The 26,571-nt window shown below is 37.3% G+C and overlaps 2 protein-coding genes across 11 annotated transcripts in view; both read left to right on the top strand.

Moving 5' to 3' along the window:
• The first annotated feature begins 7,440 nt into the window (after positions 1–7,440).
• Pcmt (Protein-L-isoaspartate (D-aspartate) O-methyltransferase) overlaps positions 7,441–26,571 on the top strand; it is a 121,732-nt gene continuing 102,601 nt past the window's right edge. For 2 of the 10 annotated variants that reach the window (XM_089247023.1, XM_089247003.1), the window contains exons 1-2: positions 7,441–7,506; positions 10,102–10,248. In XM_089247023.1, coding sequence (XP_089103149.1) covers positions 10,222–10,248 — 27 coding nt within the window. In that variant the 5' untranslated portion in view covers positions 7,441–7,506; positions 10,102–10,221. Of the gene's footprint in view, positions 8,434–10,101; positions 10,249–26,571 lie in introns of all 10 variants that reach the window. The other 8 variants (XM_089246967.1, XM_089246991.1, XM_089246974.1 and 5 more) reach the window with 8 other exon arrangements.
• LOC149088326 (uncharacterized) lies at positions 15,447–16,929 on the top strand. The gene has a single exon (XM_089242280.1). The coding sequence runs from the start codon at positions 15,484–15,486 to the stop codon at positions 16,927–16,929; it is 1,446 nt and encodes a 481-aa protein (XP_089098406.1). The 5' UTR covers positions 15,447–15,483.

Below are 26,571 nucleotides of genomic sequence, written 5' to 3'. Positions count from 1 at the left end.
GACAAAAATGTCATTCTAAATGGGAAGGTTATTCGTTTTGTGATTTCAGCTGCATTTAATCAAAAATAAATTATATAACTCTGGTTCAGATAAATCAAAATCAACACTTCATTCCACTGAGCTGTTTAAATCCTTGCATAGAAAACAGTTTTCTATGCAACTAATTCTCGAATTTATTGTAGTACAAAAATGTAACATTCATAAACATTTTTTCTAATTATAATCACAAAGAAAACAAACTCATTTTCTGCTTACGATCATGGATAAATTTATTAGATAAATGTGTGTGTGTATATATATATACACACACACACACATTTCAGCCACCACGTTAGGCAAGATGTGACCTTATCGATATAGTCCAAACATAATTCATTATCATGATACATGTTTTTTCCATGTTCATATATGTATATATATATGAACGAATTAACATTTGTGAATATAGCTTGCATACATGATCATCTCCCTATCTGTACATAGAGCCGGAACTGGGGGGGGGGCAATCGCCTCGGGCAGCAAAATTTAGGGGGGCGGGAATTTTAGGTGGGAACAACAAACACCGTTGTAAAATTGTCGAATTTTAAAGTTGCAGAGGCGGCAAAATTATGTTTGCCCCGGGGAGCAAAAATCCTAGTTATGGCCCTGCGAGTACATATTATACGAGGTCGGTCGGCATAGGATTTTTTCTCCCAAAGCCTCGAGTATGTATAAAGCATCAATATTCATTTAAAATGAGTGAAATTTCATGTTAAGAAAAATAAAAAAAATTGATTTCATATCATAAGTTAGCCTACCTTCCACTCAACAGCAACTCTTGTATTCGTTTAAATATATACTGTATTTATCATGTAAATACAGTATATATTTAAAAAAAATCCAGATTTAACTACCAATCCTGCTAGTAAAAAGAGGGATGGAAAATGATTTTGTTGATGAATAATGACGTTGAATCTATCAATATATGTCAAGTTTTTTTTAATTTTTAGTCTTGGCTATTAGTTTACCCTTTAGTTAAACATGATTCAAAGGCAATGCATTTTACACATAAAAAAAAAAAATTGTCCATACACTAATGCTTGTATTGACTGTCAGATTTGAAACTTTGTTTACAGATTTTTCATTTTTAAGAATCTTTCAGCTTCAAGGACGTCCTTTCAACTTATATTTAATAATGTAATGAACTGTTTTGAACTGAATCTAACTTTTTATGTAAGCTAATCAAAAAAACTAGTACACATGTTGGAACAGTTTTTTGTTGAAAAGAAAACTGTTGGGTTTAGCATTTTATACATTGAGAGGGGGCACATCTTGTGTGTAGGAAGGATTGCATGCACTTATCATACAAGTTTCAACAAATTACAAAAAATCAGTCTCAGATATTAACTTATTTGGCTAATAGGAAATATAGCTATTAATGTTCAGTAATTTAATATTCAATGTGCATCACAAGAATTACTATTAGCACTAGTGCTAATTACGAATTTTTAGTGCTAATTACTATTAGCATAAAATTTTTTGGAAATCAAATTCACTGAATTTTGTACTTTTTCATTTTAATATGTGTATCTAAAAATTTGATTTCAGGTACAAAACAGTCATAATTTAAAAAATATTCAGATAAAAATTATTTTTTGAAAAATTTCCAAATTTATTAGTATTTTTTAAAATATAAATTTTACACAATTGCGACCGTCCTTCATTTCATTCACGATTAATAAAATTTGTATATGCTGATACATTTTTTTTTTCTTCAAAGCAATGAAAAGCGCATAAGCTGATTGTACGTGCGATATATAATTTATCTAATCTGAGAATATTAGCAATTCCGTAGCGAAATGAAAAACCATCATTATAAATATAGAGGAAGTAGGAAAGAAAACCGTAGCTGGAATGAAATGGAATTTCCATTAAAAAGGGGATGATAAAACCATATTTTGCTTATGGAAAAAAATTGTTGATAAACGTAAACACAAGAATCCAAACGTTGAGTTTTCTACTTCATTAGAAGATCAAAAACCCTTCATCCAATCAGCGTCGGATCTACTCTTGCCAAGCTAATATACGCCAAATACTCGCCAACTGAACCGAGTTTCACTTGATACGCACTCGAGACTCACTGGTGAATGCCAAATTCGTTCTAAAACTGAAACGGGTTTCAACTGATCCGCGTTTCAGGACCGTGAGTGGTGAATACGGCCGTTAGGATTTCCCGACAAACACATACAGTGTGATGCATAAAGAGTGTGTGTCCACTCTATACAAATGATCTGTGCTTCAGATCTTGGGCATTTTATGAATATCAGACGGAATGATAACACAAGAGGGAAGGAACTAGACAACCACGAGATTCATCTCAGCCTTCCACATTAAAATGAAGACAGAAGCTCAATATTTTTGCACGCTACAAACACAATCATATTTACATTTAGCAAATTTCACTTATTTGACATGACAATTCTGGGTTGAAAATATGTCAGGCTTCTTTGTCAAAGGGGGGGAAAGTGTCCTACTTTTCCCACCGTGACAGAGGAGCAAATGTCCTTCAGGCCTATATTGAATTGATGGATCCTATTCCTATATCCCCTACCACCCCTTGGCAGCTCTGGAATCACTGCCACAACACCTATGGAACTGCTTCTGTCGGCGTCCCTGTTTCACTGATGGCCATCCATTAAGCACAAAAGGTTTTATTAAAGCCCTGACCGGCGCCGTTAAAAAGAATTTGGGGAGACAGCAGGATTCCCCATATGGATGGATGCCTCCAGGTTACATATTCCCCGCATAGGCTATACACTTTTCACACTATACACTCCTTCTCCTTCTAATTAGGAAATGGTGCCTGCATTCAAAAAACCTGCATTGAAGCAGCCAAAACTGAACCCTAATGAAATGTTCTGTGTCAGCTGCGCAGGGTGCTGCCGCCTTTATCATGAAAAGAAAAAAAAGACTCAAAGCATGGAATAGAGAAATTTTCGAATGTTTGGAAGAATTTCGGAAACTGAATTTTTTTCTTTTCTTCTTTTCCCGCTTTCTTCTCCCAAAAATTTCTGCCCTCCGTAAGTCCCCCCCCCCCAAGGGTGGAATTGACCGGGCTCCAGCCCTAGGGGCCAGGGCCGTAGCGAGCATTCTCTGGGCTCCTGGTGCATAGTTTTTCATAGGGGCCTCCCTTGAAAGGGTTATACTCAAAAAGGAGGGGGTTCATCCCCCCCGTCTTCTCTTCTGACTTTGCTGAATAAGAAACTGTCAAAGATTTTAAGCAATGTGCTTGAAGTAATATTTCCCCTGCTCTGGAACTGTGCCACGCATCACTCAAGTGACCGTAATTATATGTGCCGCGGATGACAAATAATCTGAGAATATGAACGCCTTCAAATAACATTGAAATTAACAGAAATTGATTATAATAACATATAAAGGTATTTTCTTCCGAAAACGGAAATTTCAATTTAAAAAAATATTTTTTGCATTAAAAAAATAAATTTTTGATCGTCGGGGAGGGGCACGAGCCCCCCTCCCCGTGTACATCTCTGATCTCACCAATATGCGTTAGGATTCAGAGGGGCAGACCTGATGACGAAATTTTGCTGACAAAGGGGGGGAAGGGGGTCAGACTTTCGCTAACTTTTGCTGAAAAGGGGAGGAAGGGGGGTTAAAAATGGCTAACAATTTGCTTACGTAAATGCCTTTAGGGGCCGAAACACACTGTACTGACGTGACGTGATTATTCCGAGTCTAGGTGTGGAAAACTTATAAATGCGATTTTTTTGGGGGGTTGAGCCAGCTCTCCAAAATTAATAGGGGAGGGGGGGGGGTTGGTTTCAATCCCATTGTCCCAATACAAGTTTACGTCTATGAAGGTTCCAAGAACTTCCCTGTGAAAAATCGGGGTCCTCGAGAAAGATCTTAGTCCAAAAGCCCTGTCCAACGGTGACAGGATGCTTTTAGTCGTGGAGGGAAGAATATGTAATTTTTTCACCCTCTCCACTGAAAAAATCCACCGAAACGGTATTTCCCCCCTCCAGAATTAGCAGCCCCCCTCAAGATTTCCGCCTGTGAAAACTGCCTTCTTCCGTAGTTCCTGCCCTGGCTACCTAAGTGTTGAGGTACTGGAAACAGGGCTGCAACTGGAGGGGCAAGTGTCCAGGGTGCCGGCCCAGAGGGGGGCACAAATTTCACCCTTAAATCTCCCTTCAATATAACTTGAAATATTTAAAATTTCTAAGAGTGCGGCGAACGTAATTACAACCTCTGACAATAAAGTTCGGTGAATAGTCCTGTAACATTAACGTAGATGAAATGTTAACGAAAGTTACCTTATTGTCCTTCGAAATAGTCACCTCCCATTGCTATGCACCGCTGAGATCTCCTATACATGTCCTGGAAACTTTGCAAGACGTCTTTTGGGATGGAGTTCAAAAGCCTCGTCACGTTTCGTTGGATGTCAGGAATATCGTCAAATCTCTTTCCTTTCAAAGCGAGTTTGAGTCGTGGGAATAGGAAGAAGTCTGGAAGATTGAGATCTGGCGAGTATGGTGGATGTTCAATTTGCACCACCCCCTTTTTGCTAGGAACTGTTTGACGATATTGGCTGTGTGAGGGCGAGCATTTTTGTGAACAAGAAACCATGAACCTTGTTGTGCGTACTGAGGTCGTACCCTGCGTAGACGTTTCATGAAGCGGGTCAAAATTTCAATGTACCTTGCAGCATTCATCGTCGTTCATTCAGGTAGAAATTCTTTGTGGATTTTCCTGTTCATTTTCCTGTTCTCAGTTAAGAACCAACGCACTAAACAAGCACTTTGTAAAACAAGTCTTTCACGGAACACAAACGACGCTCAACTGAACAACGGTGGCGGCAGATGGTCAACACCTGCCGCTACGCATGTGCAGCGTTTTGCTTCGCCAGTGTCGCCATACCGGCCATTCAGACTCCATTCACCGAACTTTATTGTCAGAGGTTGTAATTTGGGAATCCTCGATTTGTGTGAGGAGGAAATTTCATATTCCTATTACTAGAATACAATGGTACCCAGCGCTCAGGGAGGGGCTGATTTTACTATTATTTGATTCCTCATCAAATAATAGTAATAATAGCACCGGAACCTAGAAGATGTGGATATTTGAGCTCCCACCCCAATGAATTTTGTAAGGGGCTGAGCCGTCCCCCCAATAATTTTTAGAAAAACAATGCAGTGCGTCCTTTGTTTCCTGCGTATGCGCTTCAGCCTCGTATATACGGGACGACCAGCAACTTTCAGCGCTCTCTCCCAAAAGCCTCCTAGATACTACTTCTGGTATATCTCTCTAGGAGGCTTTGTCTCTCCCCACCCAATGTTAATTTCTTCATGTCGGCGCCTCTGTTGTGAAGGCTCGAAAAATTGGGCCTTCGTGAAGTTGTTAATAAGCTTAATCATTGTTCTTTTTACCTCCTCCCACTTTTTTTCATTTTTTCTGTTGTCTCATGTCCCCATCCCCAACAAGAGTCACACTTAAAAGAAGAGATGCTCTTAAGTTTACCAACAGTACAAGCAAGAGAAAGGATTCCCCCTCCCAAGTTATCTACAGAGGTGCCTTCAGGCACAACACTCTGGGAGGATGCAATTTAGGCTAGATGGATGCCGGGCTGATTGCGAGATAAGACTACTATTGTCACAGAACAAGTGCATTGAGATTCTAAAGAAAAGTAAAAAAATAAAATTTCGATCAGATGATTTCTACTATTTAGATTTTTTTTTGTCAAAAAGTTTTTTCTGAGCCAAGTGTGAGAAGCATATCCACTCGAATTTTTTTTTTGGGGGGGGGGGGGGCCCGAGCCTGCTCTTCTAAAATGTTGGGGGAGGGGGCTCGGGCCCATTGGCCGGATACAAGTTTACGCCCGTGCATCTGGATACCATAGGCGGAGATAGACTTGGAAGCCTAGGGGGGGGAGCACTATGATGATAATGACAATTCATATCAGTTACTTTCCAACTAGATCTGGTCTTTTTTACGATCATTTAGTTGGAAAAGTACACATCTAGTTACTAGTTGTTTTTCTGGTCTTTTTCAAAAAAAAATTCTGTGTGTCTTTTTTATTATTATTTTTTATGAAATTACGTTAATTTCCCAAAAAATACGGGATGTATCGTCTTGAGAATAATACGTAAAATTAGGCTGACCATATTTCCTCGAGAGAAATACGGGACATTGAGATTCCAAATACGGGAAAATACGGGACATCGCCAATTATCGCCAAAAATGACGCCAAAACCGAGCAAAGTTGCCAAATATTGTTAAAATTACGGTAAAATCACAATGGCGGGAAATGAAACGTTACTGCAAATTGCAGTGGATTAAAATGAATTTCACGAAAAAAACGTTCACCGAGACAAATGTGGGAGATAAATATTCTCATTTATAGTTATAATTATCATAATATAGTTTATTAGTTGAAAAATAATTTCAATCTTTGACTTCAATAAAGAATAAAAATTCAAGTAAGCGTCGTGTAAAATACGGGAAAAACCGGGACACTTTTGCGAAAAAGTCGGGACGACCAAAAATACAGAAAATACCGGGACTGTCCCGGGAAATACGGGACGTATGGTCACCCTAGTTATTCCGATTTCAACTTTGATTTATTTTTCAGTCTATTGCTACGGAACCTAAAAATCTTAATTCCCACTAAAGCGGACATTTTTTACTTCTTTACAGGAGACGTACTTGTGCCTAAAATTATAAATCACTCAGTAACAATAACAATGTTATCGACACTTCAACAGCTAAATCTATACTTGTGAACACCCGTCTTCGTGTCATTTTACACCCATCAAATGCACGCGGACTTATTCAATAAATATAATTTTAGTTGGCCCTCAGAAGGCCCGTTTTTATAATTTTAAAGATGAACAATTTGCCAAAATAACCACGAGCAATAGCTAACCAACCTAACCGAGTCTTCACATGAGTAGGCTCACCATATTTCCTCGAAAGAAATACGGGACATTTGGATTCCAAATACGGGACATCGCCAATTATCGCCAAAACCACACAAAGTTGCCAAATATTGTTGAAATTACGGATAAATCACAATGGCGGGAAATGATGCATTACTGCAAATTGCAGTGGATTAAAATGTATTCCACGAAAAAAAAAACGTTCACCAAGGCAAATGTGGGAGATTAGTATTCTCATATATAGATGTAATTATCATAAAATAATTTATGAGTTGAAAAATAATTTCAATCTTTGACTTCAATAAAGAATAAAAATTCAAGTAGGCTTCGTGTGAAATACGGGAAAAACCGGGACACTTTTGCCAAAAAGTCGGGACGGCCGAAAAAACAGAAAATAGCGGGACTGTCCCGGGAAATACGGGACGTATGGTCACCCTACGTAAAATACATTGGTTGCTTAAGCGCGGTTTCTAGTCGTTTTTGATGAAGAACTGGTTGGAAAATTTATTGTCCGATGGCAACACTGGTCGTAATGCTGTAGGTGGCAAAGCATTTGAAACAAGCTTATGTAAGTGAATTCTTGTTGTTGAATTTTCTTGTAGGGGTGACTTTCGGTTTCTTTTTCTGTTTACAAAAGTTACTTTGGAACTTTAAAAGATGAGCGTGTTAGTGATTTGTTCGCAAACTATTCTGGCGTAACTTGAGTGTAAACAAAGCTGTTGATTCTTCCCTTATCCCAGCCGTATTCGATTTCAGTAAAGATAGCTATACCCACCTCACTTAGGAGTATCCCTTTTATAATCAGCCTTCATGTGCGTAACATGACCACCTGCAACAAATATGAACAGAGTTTTTCCGAATCGACGCGAAATAAGGTTCGGATACTTAACTATTAGCTATAGTAAACTTAATTAGTTAATAGTTACTTAACTATAGTAACTATTGTTGTGATGAATTTTTCACGACTCGAGGCCAAGGGGAGGGGGGATATCCTAATGTTATGGGTGCTGAATTACAGCGGGGTTCGTATAGTCCTTGAAAATCCTTAAAAGTCCTTGAAAAAAAGAGTTAATTTTCAAGTCTTTAAAAGTCCTTGAAAAATCATTGCAGTCCGTGAAAAAAATAATGGTTATTTATAAGTGCTTGAAAATATTTTTTTGTGTGAATTTCTTCCATCAATTTTTGTCACCTTTCAACTAAATCCCCCTCTAAACCATATTCCACTGGGGCGAAAATGCGTAGAGCAACAATGAGATACAATGATTATGAGACAAATGTTTAAAACAGGATTATGGGTCACATGTACTTATAAGTATTTCTATGCTTAACAAGATGTTGCCTAAAATCTGGCAGCAAACATTGCGCTTAAGATATTGCTTCAAAATATTTTGAGCTATTGAATTAATGAATGCTAATCGCGTACATATGGGCTGACCGTATTTCCTCGATAAAAATACTGGAAAATAGCCAACTTTCACCAAAAATTATGCCAAAGGTAAGCAAAGTTGCTAATTATTGTCCCATAGGATTACTAAAATTAAGTATTAAAATTAGTTTCCAAAAGAATAAAAATTGCAATAGGCTTTTGTCAAAAATAATGGGACATTTTCATAAAAAGTTGGGATGACCAAAATTACATGAAAATATGGGAATGTCCCAGGAAATAGAGGTCATGCAGTCTCCCTAGATATATAATTACATGCTTTCTATATTTTTTTATCAAAGGAAAATTTCCATACAGTTTCAAACATTATATGATTTCTGCTCAAATGTCATTTGCATGCTAAACTACAAAGGTTTTTTTTTAAATGCAAGACACCCCTTTAGAACTTGACATTAACTACAAATTGAAATGAGAATCATAATTGTTTTAAACAATGATATATCTTTAATAAATTTGCATTTCTCACTCAAACTCGATATTAAAAAGGACTAAATGTTGAATATAAATTTAAAAAATCCAAGTAATTTTATTTTATTTTTTTAAATCCTGATTTTTATTAACCACCATCTGAATGTCCCTGAATTTAAAAATTTTGCCTGGAAAAGTGCTTGAATAGAGTATGAACCATGTACAGACCTAGGGTCTGCTTTTTGCATGGGCAAGCTCATAATTTTTGGGCCTTGTGAAAAGGTCTTTGACCCTTGTGACAGCGTGTACAGTTAAGTAATCTAGTGAGAAGTTGCCACGTGCCTAGAATGTCAATGTTACTGGTTTTGTAATAAATTTGAAACTGTTTAATAATTTGAAGTGTATTCAATCTAGTCAGAGTACAGTAATGCCTCAGCTTATGAATTTTTATGGCTAATGAATTTTTTTTTGTGCTTCGGCTAATCAGTACAGAGTCAGCTAACGAATGTTTTTGCTCATATGGATGCACGTATTACCATAAATCAGCCGAATCATAAACTGAATTTTATATATATATATATATATATATATATATAACATTAATCGGAATTACCGTCACTTGAGTCCAATAGATTCTTGTCAGAATAACCTTTTCCACACATACATACACTTCTCTTTCTGAAAGTTATGAAACCATTTCATATGAAATGAAAATTCACACAAAAGAAATATATTGGGGAGAAAAAGGGTATGTTTTCAGAGCCTGCATTCTCAGTGCATCAAGCTGAACAGTCTAGGAGCTTATCTTTTCCACCTGCATGTACTAGACACAGAAATGAGCTGACTAAAGTCTCAAATAAATGGGACACCTACAAACTTGACTCTGTTCTTCTACTTATCTACAACTATAGCTTTAGCTAAATGAAACTGTAGTTGTTGGTGTGAAATAAAAATATCTCTCTCAGTAGGCCTATCTCATCTTCCTGTAAATTCTATTTATCCGGTTTTTAAGCTGTTCATTTTAGCTTTCGGTTAGTTTTGTGTTTTTTCTAGTGTTCCTTGGTGTTTTAAAAAACACATCTTCGAATTTTTTGGCAGTACCTGGAACAAATTAAACAATTTATCCCTAGAAATGTATGAGAAATCACGTTTCAGCTAATAAACAGAATTACAAAATGAATTATCTTTCATTGAATCAGCCAAGGTATCACTGTATTTAATTCTCCACGGGTTGTATCTGGTATGTTATAGTTACATTATATTTTCAAGTTTTAATGTTTTCAAAAAAGTATTTGCTTTTGTTTCTTGCAGGTATCTCTATGAATTGTCTGATATAAATGATATTTATATATGAAAAATTATTTCTACTATATCTCATTTTATTGAGCTGTGCATCATATCAAATGGCTTGGCGTTCACACGGAAAGACAAATGCAGAACTCATTCAAAATCTCAAAAGTGAGTAAACTTTTTTCTTTTTTTTTTTTATTTTATTTTTATGAAGTTACATGGTGTGATTGGGTGACAAATTTTGCAGCAGCTAATTACTTCCATCTCGTATATAAAAGTATGGGACCATGATGGCACATATCAAGATGGGGACGATTGCCCCTTCCAATAAGCAAATAATTTGGGGGGAATTAGTATGTGGCATATAAAACACAATCAACAATCACCAGCAACAAAAAATAATCACTAGCAGTAAAAATATCACAAAAAAAAAAAAAATGGCAATAACAATAATAAATAATTTCTGGATTAAAAACAAATAATATTCTGGGTGCAGACGCCAAAAAAAAAAAAAAAAAAATCACCAGAGTAGAAACATAAGAGAGGTAACCGACAATAATATTATAAATAATAGTATAAATAAATATTCTCAGTATATAAATATACAATACAATACAATACAAATACATCGCCACAACAGGCATATTGCCCAACGAGGTGGCTGACCTAAGAACATCGTGGATCCCCGAGCCCTACCTACTACTGCTACACCACATATGCACCCCTTCCCCCGCGGAACCCCCCAACGAATCGGTACATGCGGGAATGTACGTGTAGTGCAACCTGACGTGAATTTTTTTTTTTGTTTCTCTGTAATGCTTGTTATGTGTAGTGCTGCCATCTGCCACCAGATTTCTAACTATGAGTGAAGTGTTATGATTGAATGATTTATCGTTGTAGGACTGTTGCTCTCTGTGGCGAGACTTTTTAATGGGGAGATCGACTCGCATTTGCGCCTTGAAGTTGGGAACCACAGAAAACCAACTTCAGCCGACCACCACTGTGGGGTTTGAACCCGGATCCTCGCATCGCGAGTCCGTCACTATAACCACTCGACCACCACAGCGGCCCAAAACCCGGACTCCATTTCCCATTTATTCAATTTTAGTAGGGGACAATGACAAGTATATATTTTCACCACCACGCCTTAGTCAACGTGCCAAAAACTGAAAAAAATGTTGGGGAAAGCAAATTTGTTTCGCAGATCGGTTGGCGTAAATAAAAAAAACAAAAAATGGAGGGGACATGCTGCCCTCACATAAGAGCGATTGTGAGAGACGTTTGAATTCGTGGGCCTCATCAGATGACTCAAAGGTCACATTTGGCTCGTGCGCAATGGGTCAAGCATGTATGTATGCATGTGTTATGTTTCTATGACACTTAGACAGGGTTTTTGTTGTGTTTGTTTTTTTTCCAGAAAAGCACGGGAAAAAATAGATCACTATCATTAATCAGACTTTTCAAGTAACAATAGAAATTTGATAAATTTGTTTTTTAGTTTTGCACCGGGGTATAAACTTTGGATTTAACCAAGTGATTTTTCAAAAAACCAGTTTGGTTTTTAAAAAATCAGATCAAAGTGGCTTAAATAGAATTTTTTTCCTTGAAAAATATCATATTGGTTCATTATTAGCCAAAATTTTTCATTGCTACCACATTTTACATTCTTGGGGACATTCAGATGGTATATATTTAAATGGTATAAGGCGATATAAGTGGTTTTTTCTCATAAAAGTGGCCTGAATATATATATATATATATTTTTTTCGTATGAAGTATCTTAGTTATTTAAAGTGATATGCAGAAGCCAGAATTTCTCATTTTTATCACATTTTCTAATCTTTGGCTACATTCTGATGCCTATTTTTAGCAAATTCATGAATAAGGATTGCACTACACATCTAAATGTAGTGGTGCATCATCTCACAGGGTTTTTTTTCCTTCACAAAGAAGCAGCAACAGTAGTGACACCATCATGCTAGGGGCAGGTGGTCTTATAATCCAATAAAAACATCAGCTGTCCCTAAAGGACAAAGACCAGTGTACTAGTAGCTACATTACCTCAGACATTTTAAGAAGTACCACATCTCGTACTGTATATCACCCAGTCTTAATATTCAATAGTTGTTGTTTTTTTTTATACTTTCTCAATGTTAAGCCCAGTTAATCAAGGTTCTATTGTATAGTAGAAACAGATTTATCAAAAATAATCAGCTATATACAGGCTGATTATAATTAAAGTTTTGATTCTAAAACTATACAGTAAGTACTGGTCAGAATGACTTGAAAATTTACACTGAAGAGCCAAAAAAACTGGTACACCTGCCTAATATTGTGTAGGGCCCCCGTGAGTACGCAGAAGTGCCACAACACGATGTAGCATGGGCTGGACTAATGTCTGAAGTAGTGGTGCTGGAGGTAATTGACACCATGAATCCTGCAGGGCTGCCTATAAATCCGTAGGAGTAAGAGGGGATGGAGATCTCTTCTGAACAGCACGTTGCAAGGCATCCCAGATATGTTCAATAATATTCATGTCTGGGGATTTAGGTGGCCAGCGGAAGTATCTAAAGTCAGAAGAGTGTTCCTGGAGCCAATTTGTAGCAATTCTGGACGTGTGGGGTGTTGCATTGTCCTGCTGAAATTGTCCAAATCCGTCGAAATACACAATGGACATGAATGGGTGCAGGTGATCTGACAGGATGCTTACGTACCTGTCACCTGTCAGAGTCGTATTTAGACGTATCAGGGGTCCCATATCACGCCAATTGCACACGCCCCATACCATCACAGAGCCTTCACCAGCTTGAACAGTCCCCTGTTGACATGTAAGGTCCATGGATTCATGAGGTTGTCTCCATACCCGTACACGTCCATCAGCTCGAAGCAATTGGAACCGAGACTCGTCAGACCAGGCAACGTGTTTCCAGTCCTCAACAGTCCAATGTCAGTGTTGGCGGGCCCAGGCCAGGCGTAAAGCTTTGTATCGTGCAGTCACCAAGGGTACACGAGTGGGCCTTTGGCTCCGAAAGCCCATATCGACGATGTTTTGTTGAATGGTTCACACGCTGACACTTGTTGATGGCCCAGCATTGAAATCTGCAGCAATTTGTGGAAGGGTTGCACTTCTGTCACGTTTAATGATTCTTGTCAGTCAATGATGAGGTTGGTGCCGTTCTTGCATGATCTTTTTCCGGCCGCAGCGATGTCGTAGATTTAATTTTTTACCGGATTCCCGATATTCACGGTATACTCGTGAAATGGTCGTATGTGAAAATCCAAATTTCATCGCTACCTCGGAGATGCTATGTCCCATCTCTCGTGCGCCGACTATAACACCACATTCAAACTCACTTAAATCTCGATAACCTGCCATTGTGGCAGCAGTAACCGATCTAACAACTATGCCAGACACTTGTTGTGTTATATAGGTGTTGCCGACAGCAGTGCCGTACCCTGATTGGTTCCATATCTCTTTATTTGCATACGCATGCCTGTACCAGTTTTTTTGGCTCTTCAGACACTCTTCATGGACACTCCTGAAGCAATGGAAATTTTTTTTTTTTGGCAAAAGAAAAAAAAATGTGTGCAAGTAGATGCAGGGCCGCAACTAGATGCTTGGTCACTCTGGGCAAGCGTACATTTTGACGTCCCCTTGTAATGTTAAAGGGGAGGTTTCAGAATGAAATTTATGCCTCCTCTGGTCCAGCGCTCGGGCACGAGACCTGCCTGCTCCACCCAGTTGCGGCCCTGAGCCCTGAGACCAGTGTGGGTCAAGATGCTGTATTTGGCTAGCAGTGTAATCTATTTTGTGCAACCACATCATTTTGGCACTTCAACAGCATCAGTGTGTGGATAGAACAACTTTTATCAAGATGCACATTGTGGGGGTAAACCAGCAAAGCATCTGCTGAAGAACTATTTTGACAACAACATGACAGCCAGTTCCCTTGACTGTAATTAACCCTTGCAACTGCTGACTGTGGGGGGGGGGGGGTACCTCAAAATGTTATGAACAGTGGTCGGATTGCAAACTTTGGTGAATTGCAAGCTCCAGCGCGTCCCCAATACGTTAGAAGTTCCTCAGGAATATTAACGTGGGGCCACCTTTGGTTTAATAAAGGTGAATTGCAAGTGCATCCGTATCATGTCCATGGCATACTCTTGATCTGCTGTTGAACAAGCATTTCTGTGCTTTCACTTCATAGTCAGAACAAGGATAACATATTGACTTAGAGTAAGTTGTAGTTATTTGTTCAATTATATACTTCATTTTTTTGTGATGTTTCCATGAACTATGAAATTGTGCAATGCTAATTAAGTTATTTTTTTGCCTTGACTGGCTATCTTGTCCATTCTATGAGCAAATTTCCTATGTGTTGGATGAGTACAGTGTCGTTAAATTTACATTTTTAAGTATATTTTCCCTTTGCCATGTGTAACTAATATGAGGACTTCCAGCGCGACTCACGAAAGAAACAAATCTCGATTTAAAGAAATGCAGAAATGAATGAATTAGAAGACAATACAGAGACATTAATTTTCATGATTGAGAGGATATAAATAAGAAGTTGAAATCAATGTTATATATTGCATGGATATCCAACTCAAAAGTAGGTCCAGCTAATTACTTCATATTTAATTTTCTGGGCAATATGGTTTAATAATTATATATTATTTACAATAGCAATGGCACTTCCGCACTTTTATTAAACGTGAATTTAAAACAAAAAATGTTTTTTCTCTTCCCTCTTTCTATACTCCAATATTTTCCGCCCCTCTGAATTTGATGCCCTTCTCATCAAGAACTTATAAGAATATTCTCGAGTTATTTATAATAGTAGTCCTACCAGAGAATATTCTCCGAAAGATTATTCTCGAGAATTTTACATCTTTAAAAAGATTTATATAAAAATTTTTTTGCACAAGTTTTCATCAGTTTTCGTTAGTCTTGTGCTGTTGCTGGTAGTAATTATGGATGAAGAAATTTTTTACCATTAGCTGTAGGAAATTTAACATTTGCAGACCTGCCAACTCTCCCGATTTAGGCGGGAGACTCCGAATTTTTTACCCTTTCTCCCGCTCTCCGGATTTGTTAAAAATCCTCAGGATTTTAGCAGAAAATTTTTTTCCCCTGATTTTTCCCTGAGATTTCATAATGTCGTGGTCAATGGTTACGGTCGTGGTTTACTTAGCCACTAAGTGGTTTATTTAGCCTTTATTGGCAGACATTTAGCAGGGGATGGTCTTGGTTGCCAAAATTCCTGTATAATCATCATTGTATCCTATTAACAACACTGTCACAAGCACAATAACTGATTGATTGTACTCCACGTGATGCATGATTTCCCTTGAGCAGCTTTTCATTTTGAAATTATTTTTCAATTGTTTTTCTGATTAAATATGTCTACAAAAAAAAAAAAAAAATATGCAACTGCTTTTAAGAGTTCTTATACCAAAGATTATCCTTCACTGATAGCATCCAAGAAAGGAAACACTTATGTTTTTTGTACGGTATGTAGATGTGATTTCTCTATTTTGCATGGGGGAAAGACTGACATTGTGAAACATGTGAACACTAAAAAGCACATCAATTATGCATCTTCTATTGAGCAGAATACAAAACTAAATTTCTCTTGTAAAGAAAGGGATGATTCTGTGATACGTGCGGAGTCGTATTTTACTGCATTCATTATCGAACATAATTTACCAATAAGTTGTGCAGATCATGCGGGCCAAATTTTTAGGAAGATGTTTCCGGATAGTGATACAGCAAAAAAATATAGCAGTGCTCGTACAAAAACCACAGCCATTCTTAAAGAAATGAGCCATGTGGATAAAGAATCAATTTTTGACTTATTGAGAAAACAACCTTTTTCGATTGCTACTGATGGAAGCAATAAAGGGGATGCAAAAATATTTCCAATTGTGGTTAGTTATTACAATGAAAAAACATGCCAGATAGAAAGCAACATGTTATCTGCACCTGTATTACAAGGAGATAGCACTGGATTCAACATTGCTCGTATTATATTGGATTGCTTAAAATCCCATAGTGTACCATTGCAGAATTGTTTGGCTTTCGGAGCAAATAATGCTCCTGTCATGATGGGCATGAAAGCAGGAGTTGCTGGCATATTAAAGAAAGAGATGAGCCATTTATTTACTATTGAGTGTAGCTGCCATTTAATAAATTTGGCTGCTGAGAAAGGGTCTGAATGTCTCCCAGTTAAAGTTGATGAAATGATAATCGATATATATTACTACATGGAAAGAAGTTCAAAGCGTCAGGAAAAACTGAAACATTTTCAATTTATGTATGATACAGAGGTAAGGAAAATACTGAAACATGTGGCCACACGATGGCTTTCGTTGGGACGATGCCTAAATAGGTTGATACAACAATGGGAACCATTGACTTCTTTTTTTAAAGAAGAAGTTAGGAACAATAATGAGCCTGTCAGTTCACTGAAGTTCTACCAAATCCCTAAGAAGGCTGAATTATCAGAGTCTGCCTCTGAATCAAAACTATCAACACAATCTAAAACAACTAAGGAGAAGTCTTATCAAAAATGTGAGATGACTGGAAATGATTTGCTGAAACAAATTGGGATCCTTTCACGTCAGGAAAGGATTTTCTTCTTCTTGTCATCAGAATTAGACAGAGCATTCTGTTTGTTCCTTCTCAATGTGATCCCTGTATTTGAAGAACGGAATACTCAGCTACAATCAACTATTCCTCACATTCTTTTATTGCGTACCATATTGTTTGATATGTTCAAAACCTTATTATCAAAGTTTGTTTTACCATCGGCTGTAAAATCATCGGATTCACTTCTTGGTGTCTAGTATAACAGAAGAGAAAATCAGAGGAATGACCCTGATTTGGTCATAGGGCAGTCTGCATCTAAGGTTGTAGAAAAATTAAGAGGAAGCGAAAAAAAAGTTTTCTTTGTGTCAGGAAGTACTTTGTCACAGTGTGTAATTATATTGTCCACAAATTCCCCTTGAAAAATGATGTTCTTGTAAACTCTGAAGTAGCATCAATCGCATTTATTGAGAATGTGTTTTTTTTTAAATTTGGCCGCCTTTTTGGAAAAATTTCCTTGCCTTCCTCTGATTGCTGCTGAAGATGCAGATTCGGCTTTTGACATCTGGCAAAATATGTTCCACGAGTTGCAATTGGAGGATATTCCAGATTGCATAAAAACTGAAAAACGCATAAATGTGCAGTGGTCCCTCATTGGGAAATTGACAAACTCTGCTGGCCACTACAAATATGATTTCTTATCAAAAGTCATGCTTGGAATATTGACCATTCCTCACAGCAATGCAGAATGTGAGCGGATTTTTAGTCTAGTGAATAAAACATATACACAATTTAGGACATCGCTTACAACTGAAACGCTACAAGATATACTGACTGTAAAATCTAATATGAAAGGACATTGTTTCGAGCAAGAGTTTTCCTCCTCTTTTCTCAAAAGAGCCAAATCAGCCACTATGAACTCATTGAAAAAAGATTAGCTAATTTTTTGTAAATAATTTTTTTCAAAAAGGCAAAAATGTGTTTTTTAAAGATAAAAATGTCTGGTGTCTTTCATTACCTTCTGGGGTGGGACAAAAATGTTTTTCATTTTTGTATTTTTTTTTCTTTTTCTAAATGTTTCTCATTTTTTGAAGGGGGGCACTCACACCTCGCCGGGAATATCTATCCAGAGTTCTAAATTATGGAAGGTGGCACGTCTGTATATATTCTGCTTAGTAGCCTGCTTGGGGAGGGGGGGCACTTTTCCAGAATTGGTTAAAAAAAATTGTTTTTTCTTTCTTTCAAACTTTCAAAAAAAAAAAAAAAATTTGGTCGGGGTTCGCGCGGGGGGTGGGGGGGGGGGTCCTCCGCGGGAGAATTTTGTATTTCAAAAGTTGGCACGTCTGCATTTGCAATCTCTGTAATGGCTTTGGTTTAAAAAAAAGAAGCTTATGTGGGGAGTTTTGTATTGGATGAAATAATTTGCAGAAGAAACTAATTTTTTTGATGCATTACATTCAGCTACTAAGTGAATTGGTACATGCGGGAATGTGCGTGTACGTGTAGTGAAACCTGACATGAAGTTTGTTTCTGTGTAATGCTTGTTATGTGTAGTGCTGCGATCTGCCACCAGATTTTCTAACTATGAATGAAGTGTAATGATTGAATAATTTATCGTTGTAGGCCTGTTGCTCTCTGTGGCGAGACTTTTTTAATGGGGAGATCGGCTTGCATTTGTGCCTCAAAGTTGGGAACCACAGGAAACCAACTGCAGCTGACCACCCCTGCGGCGACGGTGGGGTTCGAACCCAGATCCTCGCGATGCAAGTCTGTCACTATGACCACTCGACCACCACAGCGGCATTACATCCAGCTGGGAATGAACAATGAATATATGTGCAGGGGTGGGAACTCTGCGCCAATTGCGCCGCACTGCGCCAAAACTAATATCTTGCGCCATCCTGCTCCAATAGCGTATTTTCACATTTTTCTGCGCCAAATAGCGAATTTTGCTTCAGTATGCCCGGAATTTCGGAAAGGACGCCAAAAATTTTTTGTTCCTGCTAGCCACGAAACGTCTCTTTACGAGAAGAGCGTGTTTTATTCCACTATACTTAAACTATCGCCTTGAACTATCGGCCCCTGATCGGGCTTTCCATCGCGAAACCCCGATATTATCCGTGATCGTGGAACTGAAGATGGTTTGCAATGCCTTTCAGCTTTAAATTGCAAATTCGAGTGTTTTCGTTAAAAAAAAAAAAATTCTTCACTGGAAGCAGCAGAAATTACTGTAGTCGATTGTCATTGTGTTAAATCCCGATGTTTCGTGAAAATAATTTTCTTTCCGGGAGTAAAAAGCGCATGTTCGCCGAATTACGAATGTTAGTTTAGAAACTTAAGAGCCGAATAACGAGCGTTAAATCGCCAATGTTGCCAAATAACGAGCGTTAAATCGCCAATATCGCCAAATGACGAGTGTTAAATCGTCAATCTTGCCAAATATCGAGTATCAGATCGCCAATCTCGCCAGATAATGAGTGCTGAATCGCCAAACATCGCCAAAAATTTAAAACTTATAAAATTTTTTTAGCTCATTTGAAGTGCTTCTGTTCAAGGCAGCAAATAGTGCCCTCAGTAAGCAAAAATCATCTTAAATAGACTGGTGCAAAAAATTTTATGACAGCCGCTCTTTCAAACAAGGTGTCAAAAGCCTAAAACACCAAAAACAAAAATCAAGCTGACGAAAAGATGTTTGATAACAAAAGACAGTGCAGTTTTATTTTGAAAAGGGTTGAGGGTTAATATATTCTTGTTAATTTCACTGCTCCAATTTATAAATATCTGCTCCGAATCCCATATTTTGCTGCTCCAAATCCGGAATTTGCTGCTCCAAAACTGCTCCAAATCCTGAATTTTGCTGCTCCAGAGCTGCTCCGAAATGGACTTAGTCACTTCCCACCCCTGTATGTGTCAATTTAATGAAGAAGTTGAAGTATACAAAGTCCAGAGAGAAAGTTTAGCGACTAAATTGCCTGCTTTTCACCATATTGCTTATTGCAGCTTATATGCCACGGTGAAATCCCAAAGACTCTGGTTTTCAAGGCGAGTTGGTAAAAGTAAAAAAAATGCTTGTAAACGTTTTCATTTGGGATTTTTAAAAAGTCCATTTTAAATAAATAAATTAATCATCATGAACTTATAAATTTCTGATGCTTACTACTTGATTAATTTAATTATAAACAAATAATGAATTAACAAATGAAATAACCACAGTGGTGAGGTTTTGATGCTATTTATATATAAGTAATTAATGCTCGTAATTAATTTACTCCTACAACACGCACTGGTGGGCGAAGTTCCATTTTAAATGAATTAATTAACCATTATTAACTTAACCCCACTTGTCTTGATTGAATAATAATTATAATTACTAGTGTGAATGGTGCTTAATACCTAATGAATGACACTTATTAATGAATTTATAGTAAGTATTTAAGTAAAGCGTTTATTTCATCATGATGGCCCTCTGCTAGCGCTGATGCACAGGGGTGCAGAGTGTGCTTTGCCGGCTGATCCGTCCCCCCACACAATGAGCGCACCACTTTGGAGATGTCGGGACACTAACTAATGGTCTTCAGAGCTGTATTTATGTTTTTGCCGCCCCTCCCTTTCAGTCTAGCTTTTTACCCCCCTCTACCGCTCCCCATGCCATTACTAATCATAAATAAACAAAAGCCAAAAAAGTGTTACTGTATATAGTTGTGCCTAAATTTTACTTTTCTGTCCTGTATTCTTATCCTATTCCGATCCATAATGATTAACATATAACGGGTGTTCAACCTCCGGCCCGCGGGCGTCTACATCATCGATGAAAAACACTGATAAATTTAATTTGAATGTATTGTGCATACATTCGAATACGAAAGTATCTCATCACCAATCAATGGTGCAGAGATATTTTCTGCGTACTTGGTTATAGCCTTGCAACAAAATCAATAATTCAATACATATTATCTTTAACTGCACGTCCTAAAGTGTATCTTGAAGTAATGAAATACTTTTTCAAAATTGTTTCATGGACAGGTGTGATTTAAATGCTTGCATTACTTGAATATACAGAGGGTCTCACAATCGCCTGACGCTTTTCAAAGTGGGAATAACAAGAAAATGGTGACAGATATTAGAGTCATTCTTGTGAAATGTAAATGTGCAAAGTCAGGAATTTCATTAATGTTTCAAGGGATTGTTGTTATCAAGTTATTAAAATAAAATAAAAAAAATAACTTTTTATATATGGACAACCTGTGCCCAAAAACCGAATTAAAAAATTGTTGCTGTGCTTCTTCTAATGCCAAGAGAAGTGGAGAAATATCCATGTTTCCAAGTCCAATATTCGCAGAGATATTTGAATTCAAAAATCTGCGAAAATTTGGGGAAAAAAGCATTGTCCATTAGTTTTTGCTGCTTTTTTTCCAACTTTCGTCCTATTTTCGAATTCAAAAATACATATATCTCAGTAAATACTTAGAAACAAGGAAATTTTTATTAGTTAAACTGCTTTTGTTTCTTTCATTTCGGTTCGTTTCCCTATGCTACTTTTATATTGAAAGCTACATAATAAAAAAATATAATACATACAAAGATTATGTAAAAAATTCTTTGAAAAGTTAATTTAGTACAGTGGAACTTTGGTAACGAGCTTAATTCGTTCCACCTACGTGCGCGTTATCCTAATAGTTCGTTATGCAAATCAAACTTCCCCATAGGAAATATTCGAAACTCGGATAATTCGTTCCACAATTACTCATTCACATAAAAATGACTAACAAAAACTGCATTCTATCAATATTTAAACACATTAATAAATGCAATAAAATATACGTAATACAACGCCATAAATAAACGTACAAAAAAATATGATAATGTTTACAAATTAACTTCCTCTAAATGACGAGAGAGGGAGGAGGACTATCGTTTAGGACGATTTACAGACTCATTGTTGTTTGTAAACTTATTCTTTTTGCGTGACTTTCAAAAAGAACTTTATCCAATCACACTTGCTTTTGTCTCTTTTTTAGGATTTCTCGGAAATGGTAAATTGCAGTGTTCTCTCGTTGGAGAGATTGAACATTGCTACAGCTTTATTTGGGTGGTTCTTTTCTACAGAGTTTTGCATAGATTCCCACATTCTACACATCTCTTCAATCTCAATTTATGTGAGGGACTCCTCCTTACAAAATCTCCTCCCAAGCACAAAATCTCTTCCACAAGTAGTGGCTCTTGTTCATGAGCTAGCCCCCTTATATATAAAATCACGTTCAATAATACAATCAACACACAATTTTTTTTCAGAGCAGAATTTAAAAAAAAAAAAAAACTTCAGGTGAACATACGCATCGCTGCTATGTTATTTCTAGTTTCATATCGTAAATATTCACACTCCCACATGTGTTAATTTTCTGACTGAAGCATGCTTACAGGAGACCATAGGGGAGAATATTACCTTAAATTGCTTAACACGTATGTGGGCGAAAGCAAAAAACTTCAGGTCCGTTGTGATAACGTAGAAGTAAATAAAAAACCACATCTTAATATGAACAATTGCTCGTTTTAACTCAGTCAAAATTTGTTCTCGTTATGTGAATTGTTTGTTAACTGAAGTTTCACTGTATTTAAAAGGTTAGAATAATAAATATTTCATAGATTTTCTCCTATTATATCGAAATCCATTTTTGTGAAAATTTTTTACATGTCAGTCAAAAATGAGCCACGTTTAAAATCAGTGACCAAAAATGCATCACGAAATACATCGTGGTTTCCAAAACTTGGTATGTTCATATGTTTCCAGACAATTTTCCAAAATTTCAGTTCCACAGGTCTGAATAATCAAATTTATTATATTAAACTGATTCTAAATATGTATTAATTTACCGAGTGGTAATCAATATTTTTTATTAGAATTAAAAACGAAATGAGCAATATGCAATATATATTTTATTGTGGTATTTTATTTCTATAATTCATTGCGTTTTTTTTTTTGTAGCAATACATGTAGTTTAATACAACACAGTGCTTCTCGGGATAATCACCACATGAACGTATGCGTCGCTGTATCGGACAAAAAAGAACCATCAATATATGACATTTTGTTTCTGAACCATAAGACCCACATCCTCTGCGCATTTCCGATACAAAATTTATTTAATGCTTATTTTTAATTTCGGAAATGCTCGCTAAATGCTCAGTAGTGCTTGTCAATTTTAAAAATGATATTAGGTTAATTGACAGTTAACTATCATGTGATGCAGTAGGCCAATCTCTTGGAAATTGTGTTTTTTCAAACGAAAATGCATACGTACGAGTCGCATCTCTCTCTGTGCAAGCACCAGCAGTCTCTAAAATCACGTTTTTCAAAACGTAAGCAATGAGATGCTCGTTCCATGAAATTAGGGGATTAATATAACATGACAATTAAAATACTGTGCATATGTAAAAGACACTATGTACATTTTTGTCAATATTGAGATAAAGCTATTAATTTGTTGTATTTTCGTTGAAACACTTTAAACGGCTCTCTTCAAAAATTTCCCTTTTGGCACATGGTGCCAATTATCTCCGATATACAGAAATAGTTCAAACTGCAAATGTAAACTGTTCATCTGTCCTGTTTGTTACACATCTGAAAAGCAAGTAAGACAGGACAATAAAGATTGCAGAGAAACAATTTAATTGTTGTCCCTGTATTAAGACCAGGATGTGAGTCAACTTCATGGGGTTTTGCAATCAAAATGAAACTAAAATACAATAAATATATATTTTTTTACTTTAATTTCTTAAACAAGCACTAGCTCAAACTTTTTTCAGTTTGTCGATGTATCGTATAAAAAAATATGAGTCTTACGCCATATTGAATACAAGTATTACAGAGGATTCCTCCAGGGATTTCAATTTACCTAAGATTGAATTGTGGCGATTGTTCATAAATTATCATTAAAGAAAACTCTCACAAAGTACAAAAAGTATGAACTTATCAGAAATGAGTAGCTATATTTAATATTCACTCACTTTGTTTTTGTCAGGAAAGTGTAGAATGAAGAGGAGTATTTCCCGTTTTGTTGGTAATCCTGCGTTTATAATCGAATGTAGCGTGTGTTTTGTAATATTGTATACAATTCATAAAAATGTGGATTTTGCCAAGCTCCACATTTGTCCTCCCCCCTTTTTTTCAGGAAAAAGTCACATGAGTAGAGCTGTCCTTATAGGACCAGTAAACGGAATCGCATGACCCCGCCTACCATTTTGTACCATTTCTTTATATTCCAATTAGTGATTGCAAACGGATGTTGTTCTGTGTTAACCAGCTTCATCCCATTTTGGTTCCCAAACAGGTTTAAAAAAATTGTATTGTGTAATCGAATTCATCCATTAGATTTATAGCCACTTAACACGTGTTTCTATCCCCCCCCCCCCCCCCAGATGGGCAACCATAGCCCAAAGACTCACCAAAGCCCCGACCAGTGCCGATAAAAGCATTTTTGTTGCAGAAGATTCTTTTTCATATGACGGGTGTTGTTAAAATCAGTAGAATGTTCTGTCTTTTCACTTTCAAAGAGAGCCAAAATTGAGCTGTTGAAAGGTTCTTTGTGGTCAGCTGGGAAGGGTGCAGCAGCTTCCAGTCACGGAAAGAACCCTCTTTCTTTTTCTTCCTGACCACTGTACCGACACCCTCTATAGATAGCCCTCCGAAGAAGATAAGCCTCCCTTCTTTCTAGGGCAGGGGTTCTTAACCTATGGGTTGCGACCCAACCTTGAGTTGCTGGGCTCCCAAGATGGATAGTAGTCCAAATCCATTAACCACCAAGGACTCTGAGCTATCAGGTCCCGACTGAAACATAATTTGCAGGGGCGTCCGAGAGGGGTCGTACGAATCCACTAAGCCAGGGACTCGAGCTATGGGTCACAACCCAGACTTGATAGGCCGGGGTTTCTGAGGTGGGTGAAAAATCCACTAACAGATAGGGGATCTTGAGCTATGGATCATTACCAGGACTTGCTTGCCATGGGCTTCCGAGGTGGGTCGAACAAATTCACTTACAACCAGGGATTCTTGATATATGAGTGACGTCCAAAAGTTGTGCAGGGGCTTGCAAGATGTATCCTATAAATCTACTAACAGCCAGGGGCTCTTGAGATTATGGATGATGACCCAAATGGGATTTGCAAGGGCTTTCGTGATGAGTTGTACAACTTAACGTACAGTCTTGCTATAAGTGCACTTATTGCGCCACTTTTTTTTCACTAATTTTGTAAAACAAAGTCACAAACAAGCTGATCTTGTTGCTGATTTTAGGTAGCGGTTAAAAAAGTCAAGAACCCCTGTTCTAGGGTATGTCGGCTGAACTCTTGTCTTTTTTTCCAGCACCTTCAGTAATCTAAAATGAGTGCTGCTTTGCTTCGCTGGACTTCTTTTCACTTTCCCACCTCTACTTGTGACAATATTATTTGGGAAGACGGTGAATAACACTGTATAGGAAAGTTAGACAATCATATATTTTTTACTTCAACGACAGTCTGTGTGGAAAAAACAAAAAATAGACAATATGGTTTAATAATTATATATTATTTGCAATAGGAATGACACATGGCATTTCCACACATTTACGAAACGTGAATTGAAAAAAATGTTTTTTCTCTCCCCTTCTTTCCATTCTCCAAAATTCATCACCCCTCTGAATTTGCCGCCCTGGGCTGTAGCCCGCTTAGCCCCCACTGTAAATACACTACTAATGGTCTTGAGTGCAAGTGAATCGAAACTTGGATACGTGGCAGCATTTAGGAAAACTAATAAATTATTATCGTTTTTTATTCTTTAAAATGGGTTTTTACTGTTGATAATAAGGCCCTCCTCACACGGAGCGATTACTAGGTGAGTGAGTCAAGCGGCGAGTCACGAGCGATCGCAGCGAATTTCCAACGATGTGGGCGATTATACGATTTGTATGATTGCCATCCGCTAATGGGCCGATTTTTTGTGCCAGCGAACTGGAAGATTTTTCGCCTTTGCACCCATGCTCTCCCTACTTTCCTGCCACTTCTTCCACCTGTTCTCTGCCTTGTAATTTTCTTCACAACAAAAAAATTATCACGAGCCGCATAATAAATAAGCAGAACCTAATTCATTTATTAAATCATCGAAAAGCAAATCACATTATTGTCTTTAAGTTTTTAAGACAAAGTTTATGATAACATTGCATTCCCGGCTGAAAGAACATGGGATATAACCTTCTTTTGCACCCCCCCCCCCCCAAAAGGCTGGAAGTTTTCACGGACCCCCATTAAAAGCAAATCCTACTGCATTAAGCCAAAAAAGAAACAAAAATTCATCCCGTACCGACTGAATGCCATGAAAATCTGCCCAGTTTTCATCACGTTCATGTATGTAAACAATGAAAAAATTGCTACACTGCGATGAATTAGTATTGTTTATGATATGAAAAAAAATGCTACATACCTGATGAATTTACTTCCTTCCCTATTACACTCAGCATCCTTCCTGGAGTAACTGGGCCTCGTGTAGTCGTATAATTCCAGATATCTCTCAACGAAACTGACAAATTTTAGATTGAAGGCCTCCATTTTTTCCTGACGATTTGGACGATTCGATTAGAATCTCACTTCTTTTCAGATCGCTCGAAAAACCAATCACTCGCTTCGCAATCGCGATGCGTAAAAATCAATCGCGCCGTTGGCGGTCTCCAACTCATTTAGTTGAGAAGTGAGGGAGAGGGAGAAAAGAATTGTAGCTCACTCGCCACGGAATCGCTCCGTGTGCGGACGGCCTAAATTAAATAATTTATTCATTAATATTAATTCCCAATTAGCTTAATTTAATTGTTTAATTATTATATTAATTGATTGATTATTAATCATCAAGAACTAATAAATTAATTAGGGTTTATTGA

The sequence above is a fragment of the Pholcus phalangioides genome, unplaced genomic scaffold (genome assembly GCF_987345545.1).
Source record: "Pholcus phalangioides strain wild (caught in Gottingen) unplaced genomic scaffold, Ppha-v1.0 ptg000003l_1, whole genome shotgun sequence".
In the NCBI taxonomy this organism is placed as follows: domain Eukaryota; kingdom Metazoa; phylum Arthropoda; class Arachnida; order Araneae; family Pholcidae; genus Pholcus; species Pholcus phalangioides.
The sequence above is the reverse complement of the archived record's forward strand: the minus strand, read 5'-3'. Positions and strand labels throughout refer to the sequence as shown.